The sequence below is a fragment of the Sycon ciliatum genome, chromosome 12 (assembly GCF_964019385.1).
Source record: "Sycon ciliatum chromosome 12, ocSycCili1.1, whole genome shotgun sequence".
Taxonomy (NCBI): Eukaryota; Metazoa; Porifera; class Calcarea; order Leucosolenida; family Sycettidae; genus Sycon; species Sycon ciliatum.
This window is the reverse complement of record NC_088654.1, coordinates 7,250,345-7,263,622: the sequence shown is the minus strand read 5'-3', so window position 1 is coordinate 7,263,622 and position 13,278 is coordinate 7,250,345. Positions and strand designations below refer to the sequence as shown.

Sequence of the window (13,278 nt, the reverse complement as noted above, 5' to 3'; positions counted from 1 at the left end):
AGTGCAGTGTGACAATGGACATGCATGTGCAAGTGTGTGTGAGTGCGAATTTACTGGAAGAGCGTAAGTGCGGTGACATTTTCTTTTTGTTTACAAAGATTTGGATCACGAATGCGAATGTAGACTGCTTCTAGAACTTTCAACTGCTTGAAACTACTTGCAGAACGAACAACACTGAACCAAGAATCATCATAACTTTCACGACACACGGGGTTAGACAACAAATGCAATTTAATTGCCGATGTATTCTTCTTCTTCTCACCGCCTCCGCCTTCACTGGGTTTCTGACCACCACCGTCCTTCACACCATCTGCACCATCATCGTCGTCATCGTCATCGTCCTCTTCATCATCGCTGCCACCTTCACCTGTCGTCAGCTCTCCCAGCAACTGACCACCGGGTTCATCATCGTCACTGCACACGCCGCTTCCACACTCCTCCTCCAGCTGCCGTCGCGTTCTCTTCCTGACCGGTCTTCCCTTGCCATTGCCAAACACCTGACAGTCGTCAACTCTTCCGCTGGCATCATCCATATCCGGAGAGTTTCGATGCATCTTTCCAGTCACCTCTGCAAACCGAGCTGCCGCCAGCCGTTTGCTCCTTCTCAGCTTTGGTGAGTTGCGTTTGTCTGCGTCCGGCGTACCGGTACTCGCTGATAATGAAGATAAGACACAGTGTTCGTCGTCGTTTACATTAATGCTTGTTCCCGATTTCTGCGTGCTGTGTTGGTTTTTCCGAGACACCGTTTGTGGAGCAGAAGCCTCTGCCGGAACGGACAGTGGAGTCGGGTGCTTACGTGGTCGGCCACGCTTTGGTCGGGAGGACCTGGCCGCCTGTGACAATAGTGACAGCGGCACGTGTTGTTTGATACGTTCGGACAGATGTTGAAGGGTCCTACCAACATACCGACTACCACATTGTCGGCATTCAAAGTAGTAAATGAGGTGACTCAATTGTAGGGTTGGTAGGACATCCTTCAACATCGTGAACGAACGGATCGTAGTGAACACGGTAACCACATTGGTGGCAAAGTAGGTTTTCTCCACTAGGGATTTCACCACACGGGCCGTGTCCTTCGATTCTTTCCCTTTCCGGGGCAAGCAAAGAAAAACGCGGCACGGCAACGGTCCGATAGCTCGTTCCTTAACAACAGGTGTAGTTGTTAGAAGTTTGTCGAGGAGCTGCTGCGGGTAGCCATTCTTCACAAATACGGAGCGTAGAAAATCAAGTTCCTGTTGTAGCTTTGTTGGTGAACAAATGCGTTGTGCCCTATTTACAAGGTTACGAACTAAGTTTGACTTGTACTGGGAAGAGCAGAACGAGTCAAACATCATGTACTGCCCGGTGAAAGTGGGTTTACGGTATACTGTAGTCAATACACCAGTCTGGGTCTTTTCGACTAACACATCCAGAAACGATAGCTTATTGGACTCTTCATGTTCACACGTAAATCTCAGTGCAGGATGGATTGTATTCAGTTTCAGTAGAAAGTCGTCAGCGTCTGCTCTCGAATCAAAGTACGTGAAGGAGTCATCCACAAACCTGACGTACAATTCCGGCCACTTATCTATCTTCGATTCACAGTACCCAACAAACACATTGGCTAGGACCGGACCCAATGGAGAACCCATAGCCACGCCATCCGTCTGTTTATACATCATGTCGTCAAATGAAAACTCCACACCACTCGTAACCATCAACATCAAGCGGCGAAAAGCCGCTTCGGAAAGCCATGGTACATCTTTTATTTCCTTGTTGTGGTACAGTGTTTCAGCACAGATATTGATTGTCTCGGATAATGGTACGTTTGTAAACAGACTGACAACATCAAAGGAACACGTGTACGCAGAAGATGGAACTGGTTTCTCATGTAAGATTTCAACAAACTGGAAGGTATCTTTGACGTTGTGCTTACAGTATAAATCCAGCACTGGCTGGATCATCATACACAGCCATTTGGATATTCTGTAGTCCGCTGAGCCAGTCATGGAGAGTATCGGACGTAGCGGGCAAGATTGCTTGTGAATTTTTGGCAAGCCATACATCCTAGGTCGCACCGAACCGATTGGCTTTATTCGTGCAAATTCAGATGCGAATATTTCATTTGTGTTTTTCAGTGTCTGCAGGCATTTCACTAGTTGCTTTTCTCGGATTAGAGTTCGATCGTGCGTTGATACAGGGCCAAGCAACTCAAATTTGGTCCTGTCATCCAAAATTTTGGCCATTTTGGACTTATATTCAGTTCGACTTATGACTACAGTCGAAGGACACGGCCCGTGTGGTGAAATTCCTAGTGGAGAAAACCTACTTTGCCACCAATGTGGTTACCGTGTTCACTACGATCCGTTCGTTCACGATGTTGAAGGATGTCCTACCAACCCTACAATTGAGTCACCTCATTTACTACTTTGAATGCCGACAATGTGGTAGTCGGTATGTTGGTAGGACCCTTCAACATCTGTCCGAACGTATCAAACAACACGTGCCGCTGTCACTATTGTCACAGGCGGCTAGGTCCTCCCGACCAAAGCGTGGCCGACCACGTAAGCACCCGACTCCACTGTCCGTTCCGGCAGAGGCTTCTGCTCCACAAACGGTGTCTCGGAAAAACCAACACAGCACGCAGAAATCGGGAACAAGCATTAATGTAAACGACGACGAACACTGTGTCTTATCTTCATTATCAGCGAGTACCGGTACGCCGGACGCAGACAAACGCAACTCACCAAAGCTGAGAAGGAGCAAACGGCTGGCGGCAGCTCGGTTTGCAGAGGTGACTGGAAAGATGCATCGAAACTCTCCGGATATGGATGATGCCAGCGGAAGAGTTGACGACTGTCAGGTGTTTGGCAATGGCAAGGGAAGACCGGTCAGGAAGAGAACGCGACGGCAGCTGGAGGAGGAGTGTGGAAGCGACGTGTGCAGTGACGATGATGAACCCGGTGGTCAGTTGCTGGGAGAGCTGACGACAGGTGAAGGTGGCAGCGATGATGAAGAGGACGATGACGATGACGACGATGATGGTGCAGATGGTGTGAAGGACGGTGGTGGTCAGAAACCCAGTGAAGGCGGAGGCGGTGAGAAGAAGAAGAATACATCGGCAATTAAATTGCATTTGTTGTCTAACCCCGTGTGTCGTGAAAGTTATGATGATTCTTGGTTCAGTGTTGTTCGTTCTGCAAGTAGTTTCAAGCAGTTGAAAGTTCTAGAAGCAGTCTACATTCGCATTCGTGATCCAAATCTTTGCAAACAAAAAGAAAATGTCACCGCACTTACGCCCTTCCAGTAAATTCGCACTCACACACACTTGCACATGCATGTCCATTGTCACACTGCACTTGCTGAATTTCCTATCATTTCTCACCTCACCTATAGTTTATTACCTGTGCAAATTGTTCCTAGGTTTGTGCTAGTTTTCTTACTATGCTTGTATCCTCGCTGTTTCACTCCAAGTGTATAAATTCTATTGTAGTTTCATCATTCTCTTTAGTCACGAATTCCATTGATAATTGTGACAAGAAAACGTTCTGGAATACATGATTCGTCCCCATGGCTGTGATATGAGTGCGCATTTAGTTATATTCATTGCATTATTAAGATTATTGTCTCCACGTCGCCCTTTTAAAATAGAAATCGTTATACATATTGAGCGTTGAGAATGAGTGAAAATCGTTACCTTTGGTACACGTAAACTAGTCAATTTTGGGAAATCGTTATATATGCTCCTCGTGAGAATAATGGCTTTTACAGTACTGCCTGCACAGAAAATATTCAGTCGGCGCTCAAAAACACGGTCGGTTGGGTTACCTGAAACTAGAGACTTTTTTTCGGTTTGGCCTTACATTTATTTCTTTGCAGGGAGTAGGAGACGGGCTTACCTGAGTGGAGTTTAACTCTCCGCGGAACGTGTCAAACGCCCAGGTGGGCAAGCTGAACGTATACTCCCAGAGCGTGAGTGGGGCCGGCTGGCCCGGGTAAATCTTCACATCGTCACGCAGTACTGCATGCAGAATTCAGGAAGGTAACACAGAGCAATAGAAGAGCTGAGATGCAAAACGCATTAAATCCATAAGTCAATGATTGACTGTGTTTTTTTTGTTCGTAGGGGGGGGGGGGGGGGGAGAGAGAGAGGGACTAAACTGTTTCGTTCCGGGAAAATTACCGACAATGCCCGATGGAGCCATGACAATTAGAGATCAAGACAGAGACAGCAGCAGATCCACGCACACGGATTTCAATGCCCACAAGTACAGTTGCACTCGGTGAAATCCGACCCACGGTGCAAAGCTGGCGCCCTGGCCCAGTTCCTATTACATCACAGTATACATACAAGTGTATGGCCAGCAGCATTCGTGCCACTTTCAGGGCGTCAACAGCCGTGCAGGTCAAAGGCGCCGGATATCCATTTCGGGTTGGACTTCACCCAGCGCAACCGTAGTTGCTGTTATTGCCGACGAGATCTTACCTGACCAAGTCTCGCCGTGCACGCCTTCCACCGTGCGCGGGCCGACGTAGGTGAAGTTGCGCGACGCCTCGAAGCCGAACACGGCGTTCGGCGACGCTATCGAGGCGTGGCCGTGCAAGTAGGAGATTTCCTCGCCGATGTCAGAGATGCCGGACGGCTGCAGCGTCGACAGCGTACAGTTGTGCCGCGAGATGATGTACTGGGTACCTTCGCGGAAGTTGCGCAGGAAACGCAAGCTTCCAGTGCCATATGGGTGCGTGTTGTTCGGGTGGAAATGGAAGACGGAGACCGTCTCGGCACGATCCGCGTCATAACCATACTGCAGAACACCGAATTTGATGCGCGTGCACACAAACACACATACAGACAGACAGACAGACACACAGGGTAATAGTGACACTCAATCAAAGCTCACCCTAGGTTTCGGCCACCTAAAGGGGCTCTGTTCAGGTCATACACGAGCAAACACACATACACGCACATATACGTGCACACACACACACACGCGCACACACACGCAAACACACACACACATGCCCCCCCCCCCCCCCATGCACCTGCACACACTATGTGACACAACTTACATACGAGCGGTGGCTGACGTGACCATACTCGCCTTTGTTCGACGACATTGTGAACGAGAATCGGCTCGGCAACTTGGGCAACGTCTTCGCCACACCAACTCCCTTGCAGTTGTATCCCCGTGGAGCTTCAAACAACTCATTCATGTTAGCCATGGCCGCGGCAGCTGCTGCACCCGTACGAAAGCCGACAAAGTCGTAAACGTGGTGGACATGTCGTTGAGCGGACCCGGCGGCACTCACCGTGCCAAGCAACACCAGCCGTACAGGAACGGCCACCGGCTCGATGTTTCCAATCGGCATGGTCCAGTTGTCCTGCGCGGCAAAGAACCACTCCAGGCTGTAGTTGAACGTGTGGCCGCGCTGTGACCCGCTGTATTGGCCGCGCCACTTGTCGCACAGAATGCCACGCACTCGCACCTGGCCCTCGTACGTGTCGTGGAACTTCTTGCCGAAGTGGAAGAAGTCGGACACGCCGACCATGTGTGCCAGTCCGTCGGCGCCGACGCTCACCGCCGGCCCCGGCTTGATGGGTCCCGACGTGCATGTCGTCTTGTCCACGTCCACATGATACGACGCCTGACGTCGGAAATCGTTGACGCGGACATGGCGCGAGCCGTTTCGCATCACCTCGATGCGGGACACATTCTGCACGTCGTCAAAAAACTCTCTCGTGTACACAGTGTAGTTCTTGTTCAGGATATTGGCCTCCACCTCAGCAACGAACGTGCCTGCAAGTCCAGGATACTTCGGCGCCGGTTTTTGTGCCAACACCGAGACGGCGGCCAGCGCCATGAGGCAAGCGACGACGTCCACCCTCATTGCTGATCCTGGATGCTCTGCAACCCTGCTTTGTCTTCTCCTATCGCTTGGCGAAGGAATAAACAACAACTGCTGTCCAGACCTGAAAATCTTCCCTACAAAAGTAGAAGAAAACAACACACTGAACAAGGCAAGTACAGGCTGACCAGTGCAGTGCAGTGTGACAGTAGCTTTCAAATGAGGTCGAAACTACCGAATGCGTCATCTGCACGCGACATGAATCATGTAGTGCAAAGATCAGTACTCCCGGGAGTCGTAGTCCATGGTACTAGTACTGTAGTAGTCGTACCCAACCCAGGTTTGGGATACCGTACCGGTAGAGGGGACGGCTCGATACCGGGACGTTTTGACAGCCAAATTTGTATGACCCAAACCGATCATCAGCGTTGATTTTTCACTCGAAATATGTTTGTGGAAGGAAACTGGCATGTTGAAGTTTGCTCTGGGGCCAGAGTCAATCGAACTGAGCCACTCCTAGATCCTTTGTGTTGACCCATTGCCTCCAAGTTGGCCAATTTTTCGCTTCAAAAAAGTTCAAATCAGAGGTGGCTCCAAACCGGACACGTTTTAGAGTGCACGTCTAAGTCACTCTGGGTCTGAAATTAGGTAATTGCTATCGCTCCACGACGGCCAGTACAGAGTAACAATAAGCCTTGTGTGTGCTTCCATTAGTTTTGATTGGTATGCGGTGCTTTATTGGCGAGAGGCGAGCCGCTGTTTACCTGCGACAAGAAGTTGATTTTTCGAAAGTCGTAAAACTCAAGTCGCAGTGCGAAGCAACACGTCAAAAACTCACCTGCTTGATATGGCGCTTCTGGTCATCGCAGAGCCATGAAATTTTGGCTCGGAGTATAACCAAGAGTACGGGTTATGTACTCTTGGTATAACACATCGTAGTCTCACTGTGACATATGTTTTCTAATCAAAATACCAAGAGAGAAAGTGAATATTGAGTCCGTTCCGGTTTGCAACCGGTGTCCTATTTGAAACCGTCCCCTCTAGCTCTACACGAGACTACGACTCACACACGTACACGAGTCCGACAGTATAGAGGACTTTCCATTACATCACCTTTTTGGCGCCTTCCCGGTGTCCACCCAAAGATCACCCATAAGACAAGTCCGTGTCCTACGGTAAAATGTGCTTGGGTGGCAAAAAGAGAGTCAAATGTGTTGTTCGGTGTACGGTTGAAAATGATGTTGCAGGCCGTCGCAGTGGTGAAGCACTTTTGCTTTTCTTTGATGTGGTGAATAGTTTCGGTAAGTCGCGAGGATTACTAGCCGCAGTTACTGTACTGTTTATTCCAGCCTTGAAGAGGCGTTGCCGCGAGAAGATTGACAGAATCCGTGGGCCCAGTACATTGATCCATATTTACCTATGGACGAAGACCTTTCAGCCAATCCCCCTGCGTTGGGTATCCAGGCCTCTCTAAATGTTTAGTGAATGTCCCCAGCACATATGCAAAGGACTCTCTAAAGTCTTACAATAGCCCTGATGGATACAAATGCATGTGTCTCATTGCTGGCTGGGTTGGCACATTATCGTGTCTTGCCCAATCGAAGGAAGAAACAACAACTGTCAACAAAATACGTTTGCAAACGTCAGGCACTCGCGGAGTGTTTTGCCGAACCTGTCCATCCTTGGGTAGCTGCTTAATTACCTGGAATTGTTCTTGGCGCACACTGCACTTGCATGGTGGGCCTGGGAGAAGCATGTTCCCATGTTGCTGCAGTGCAGTGTTGTTTTGACTGAATTTACGTTGGAGACTGAAATGTGATGTGTGCTGAATGTCAACACCTACACCACTGGGTCACTCACCAGTGGCTGGCACCGTCAATGAACACTACACGAAAATAGTGTACATGGATTTTACTTCAGCTGGGCAGAAATTGGAGCACCGTGCCCATAACCTACAAGTAGTCTCACTTCTCTTTCGCTGCCTGACTCTCTGTCTCTCTTGCTTCGCATGCCTGTCAGTGTATCCATGTGTGTACGTGTGTGTGTGTGTGTGTGTGTGCGTGTGTGTGCGTGCGTGTGTGGGTTTTTCTTCCTTATCAGTACGAGTATGACAATGTTGACATGCGGTGGCTGGTAGCACGAAAGCTGACAAAGTCAAACACGGCCATCATTATCATTGCTCCTATGTAGCCAAAAAGTTGGTGTAGTGGCGAACTTAGTTGTCCTGATCTTAAAACACGCTGATGAATGCACATTCAATACAGCAATTGTTTTTTCCTGGTCGTCCCTCGACCTGGGCCATTCTCCATAAGCGGTTGCTGATTACCGGTAGAGTATCCTCCATTACTGCCTTTGCAAGAGTTACACAAGAAGTAAGATCAAGATGATCCTCACCACAAGAAGATCAAGAAGCTGAATACATGTACCTAATTGACCAGAAAGACAGAAGATGAGGTATACTAGTATGTGCCGCAGCAGATGAAGAACTGCACAGCGCAGCAACCAAGTGGGAAGCAGAAGAAGATTGCGCAAGTAGGTCGATCAGAGTATTTATCCATGACAAAGGAAATACACGTTGTGCAGAACATGAGGCATACACACTGGCATGGAAGAGATGATGAGTTGCACCCAGGGCCAGTACTAGAATAGCTAGCACCACCAGTCATGTATAGGTACGTGCATAGAGCTGGGTACATTAGTCATTACCATCAGCATCAGCACTATCAATCATCAAACTCCAGCTATACCTTGCACCCCAACAAACTAAGTAAGTTGATAGTGTTCGGAATCATCTTCGTGTTTCCGCCTTTACTGGTGCTGCCACAAATGAGCTGAACAAGTTGGTTAGTTAGTTCGATACGTACTGGGGTGACAGGGGATGATCATGACTTTTCTCTTCGCCAACGAAGTGATGGAACAATATTCGTGTACTTCGAAGTATTTGCATAAGGAGCGAAGTTCTCGAGTCATGTGTCCGTCATCCACTGGTTCCGTCGTTCTCCATCGTAGGGAAAACGATAACAACTCAAAGACGATCCAGGTGTGGGAACATCCGATCGCGAGCAGCCCTTTGGTATTCTCAAACTACAGTATGCAAAATGGAACTGCTTTCGAAAAACACTGTTTCCTTCCAGTGCAGGCTTCTTTTTTTGCCACCCAAGCTCCGTTTCAAGTCCGGTGATCGGTGGTGAACTCGATGATCTTTGGCCCGAATCCTCATAGGCCGCACGGTATGACTCATTGGAAAGTCCTCTATACCGTACGAGTACTACTACGACTACTCCCTTGTGCTAGGCTCACGTGATCTGCTCGCGCTACCCACCTGCCTTCCACCACTGACAAGTAGGGAGGCAGGGACTCGTAAAAATTAATGCCCTTTCAGACATGCCACGTGATCGTTGCCAGGGTTTGAGCCAATCAGAGCGCTTACAGGCAGGGCCAGAACTAGCCCTTCCCCAAAGATGCCAAAATAGTTCGCAACTTATGCTTTTCGCAACCATGCCAAAAGTGAAAGTTGCTGAAATCGCATCCATATTAAAAGCACAATAGTTGCTAGCTTGCTACAGTCCATTTCAAAACTATAGACGCGTAGGGTTTTTGAAATATTTCAAATTTGGCTGGACCTTTTTGAGAATAGTTTTCGGAATATTGCTCAGGACCGCTCCACAATTACTCTCATTATACATGTAGTTTCTAAACGATTGGATTACAGACGCCCAATTTGGAAACATTTATGCACAAACTGTGACAAAGTGATCACAGATTTTATGTGGTATACATGTACATGTAGATGCTGGCATAACGGTTTTTGCCTTGGTACGCGTCTATAGTTTGAAATGGACTGTAGTATTGCAACTCAAAATGAGCGAGTTCTTGTGCAAAATGATGCCAAAAACAACCAATAAAGAAGCGGAAATGGAAAACACAACTGCCTGAGTAAAGTCAATCGTACTTTGAAGTACATGTACATGTACATGTAGATCTACATAATAATTATGAGTGCATCATGTTCACAGCGTGAAACATGCTTAGGAAAATGAACAGACTTGGAATGAGTCATTGTCCTTTTTTGTTGAACCTTTGCACAGCATTCATGACATAGCGGCATGCTCAGTGCTGCCACATGAGAAGTACACTTGTCATGATGATTTTATGCAATGTTTCCGCGCTTCTTGTTGAAGCGGAGCATCACGGACATTTCAATGGTCGTCCTCCAGTTTGCTCCAAGGCGTTTCTCTGCAAACAGTTGCGGAAAAGATGCGAAGGATAAAGTCATTTACATGTACTTTGTGAAAATGAAGAAAGCTGCGAAAGTTGCGATTTCTTCCAAAGCATCAAAAAGTTGCGAAAAAAAGTGGCGAGCATTTTGTTTGGGCTAGCCAGAACCCCTGATCATGCTGCATGTCATGATTGGAAGCTGTGCACTGTGGCCTTAGTAAAAAAATGCCCTGCCTGCCCCTGTAGGGCCTGAATAGCACCGTAGAAGGGCATGAATGACCACGTGATGGGTATCCTCACACATTGAGACACATACCTGATCTCCTAATTTAGCTTACCTGGAGAGACTTACCTGATCCGGCCCTGAGTTGAAGTACAATCATGTACAAGTACATGTACATGTACATGTAGTGTGAAAAAATGGAACCAGTAAAGGACACAAACCACTGCTTGCGGTCAACAACAGTGAAAGCATTTACAGGCCTCTGTTGCGGGCAAACACAATGGTTTAAAAATTGAGACACTGAGTGCCATAGCCAGGTGTCTCTAACCGAGACACAATGAGCATCACCGACCATTGGAACCTGGCCAGTCTCTCTAGCTACTGGTACCAGACTGAGAAGCTAAACGTGGAGCAGAGAGTGGCCATGTCAAGCAAGCTAACCGCTACTCCAGTATAGTACTGGAGTTACAAGTAAAATGTACATCAAACTGTTTGATTATTTATTTATTCATTTATTATTACAACATCTCAAGACTCGGCGGAAACACCGGCCAATGTTACGACCCAACTTACGAGAGTGGGTGATTGCCAACCACGGCGATAAATTAACACGCAAGCACAGCAGTTACCTAGCCCAAGTACAAGACTATAAGCAAAACCTGGAAGTTTTCCGACAATGCCAACTCCCGCTACTCTGCAGCAACCTACTCTAGCCAGCTTTGACGAGTTATGTGTGCTACCAGGCTTTCCAAGCTTACAGCAACCACTTATAGATACCCTTACCTTGCCTCTGTTAGATCCTGTCCCGGTTTTGCCCTTTGAGTCTAGACATTGGCGGATAATGCTCGAAAAGGTGGCAGATTCTGCTCGAAAAGCAGTGAATTTGGCAGAACCATACAAACCTTATGGCGGGCAATTCCTCGAATTCTGCTCCATTTCTTTATCCACATACCAAACATGCATGAAACTTACCAGAAAAAGTACCGAATTCTGCCAATTTTTCTGCCGGCATTATCCGCAAAGGTTTACCTTTGACAACATTGACGCCGGATTTCCTCAGAAGCCTACATGTAGATGACGAAAGCCATCTGCCTTGGAGAAGCCACAGTACAGCAAGAGTCAGCTCCATCTGGTGCTCCATCACTTAAAGGAAAATTCGCCTTTCAGAAGTCTGCAACTTGTCTCTTTGTCTCTCTCTATGATCTATCTTACTGTCATGTTTCACTTGCTTGCAAAGCTATTATATTGGATATGGATTGATGAAGGGTGCGGGTTCAGACCGTTGCTATGCCACAACTATGTAAGCCGTATGTGGGTGGCAGTCTGAAACACAATCAGACACATGTACATGTACATGTATATACGGTCAGGGCAGGTATCGTTGATTCAGGCCCTCGAGCGTAGCCCTCGGCCTTCGGCCTTGGGCTACGCTCGAGGGGACAAGTTTGAGAGCATCTACTCATGAAGAATTCCTGAATCGACGATACTGCCCTGACATCCATATCTGATTCTATACTTATGCGGCTCCCGGCCCCCTAGGCCCTGCCCCCTGGACTCTGGTTCAACCAAATGCAGCATGCTCCAAAAGATGGCCAGATCCCGCAAAATGTGCCAGTCATGACATAATAATAGATTTAGTATTAGAACTTCCTAGTACCTGTGTATGTACGTACTTCAAAAAAGTAATTGAACACAATCAAGCTAGAGAAACACCAAGACTGTAAGAGCCTCACACACAGTTAACCCTGAAACTAAAGACCATCCGTTTCTCTCCGCTTTTCTTTCCTTTCAGTTGCATCTTCCTTTCTGCTCTGTTTTACTTTCTCGTTTCGTTTGTCCCTCTTGATATGTGTACATTATGTTCTTGGTTGAGTTTGTGGCCTTTTTTCGTGTTTTGGAGTTACAGTCGACTTCGCTGATAACGACTGCGGATATAACGACAATTCGCGAACAACGACAGAATTTCCATGCCCAGAGCAAAGTCCCATCCAACTGTAATACATATAATGGGACTTCGGGTATAACGACACTTCGCGAATAAGGACACTTTTCTCATGCCCCGCCGAGTGTCGTTAAACGCGAAGTTGACTGTACAGTCGACTTCGCTGATAACGACTGCGGATATAACGACAATTCGCGAATAACGACAGAATTTCCATGCCCAGAGCAAAGTCCCATCCAACTGTAATACATAATAATGAGACTTCGGGTATAAGGACACTTCGCAAATAAGGACATTTTTCTCATGCCCCGCCGAGTGTCGTTATACGCGAAGTTGACTGTACTTGTTCTTTTTGGAGAGTTCTCTCCTCTCCACTTAGTAGAAAAAAACTGCTGAGGCAACGAACTGAAATAATAAAAACTAGGGTTGCAAGGAATATTCGAATATTCGATTGATATTCGTTTGGAACCCGATGGAAGGAATATTTTCCCCTTTAGAATATTCGTTCGTTTTGACACGTACGCACACTCTGCTCTTGTGTCGATCTATCGTAGTAATTCTAGACGGGACGGACTGATATATATATATATATCATGCTCCTCGGCTTTCGCCTTGTTGAGCACTCTCAGTAGGCTGCTCTAGTGCTGCTGCGTCACGCAATGCCCGCTACTTTTTGTAGTTTGAGCACTCTGGCGCTAGAGCGACGAGCTATCTTAATGTCTGTGGTGCCTCCTTTGCACCATGGCTGGTAGCTCGGTCTATTTAGCTCGTAGCTGTACTGATGAGGCCTTTATGGCCGAAACAGCTTGCTGTCTACAGCATTGGGTATATATATATTATATATATCTCATGTGTTGTTTCCCGCATTTTTCCACTGCTCCATACATTCTTATGGTAGTGTAGTGTGAACTTGAGGCGCGTAAGAATATTCTTGCTGATTCTCTACCCCCAGTATAAATTCTGGCTTCGTTTTCGTTCTTGCTCATTCCCATGTAACCACTGATGAAAATGGGTGAAAAGCTTTTGGTATTATGAAACTGACAACCTTGTTGTTGTGTGTATATATATA

General features: G+C 47.3%; 1 protein-coding gene across 1 annotated transcript; it reads right to left on the bottom strand.

Moving 5' to 3' along the window:
- Nucleotides 1–3,878: 3,878 nt before the first annotated feature.
- On the bottom strand, nt 3,879–6,030 carry LOC135828926 (uncharacterized; the record flags this gene model as incomplete). The annotated part of the gene is given in 3 exon segments (XM_065341360.1): nt 3,879–4,000; nt 4,466–4,784; nt 5,050–6,030. Coding segments are annotated over 3 exon segments (1,260 nt in total), but the record flags the coding sequence as incomplete, so codon positions are not given.
- Between the last annotated feature and the right edge of the window lie 7,248 nt (nt 6,031–13,278).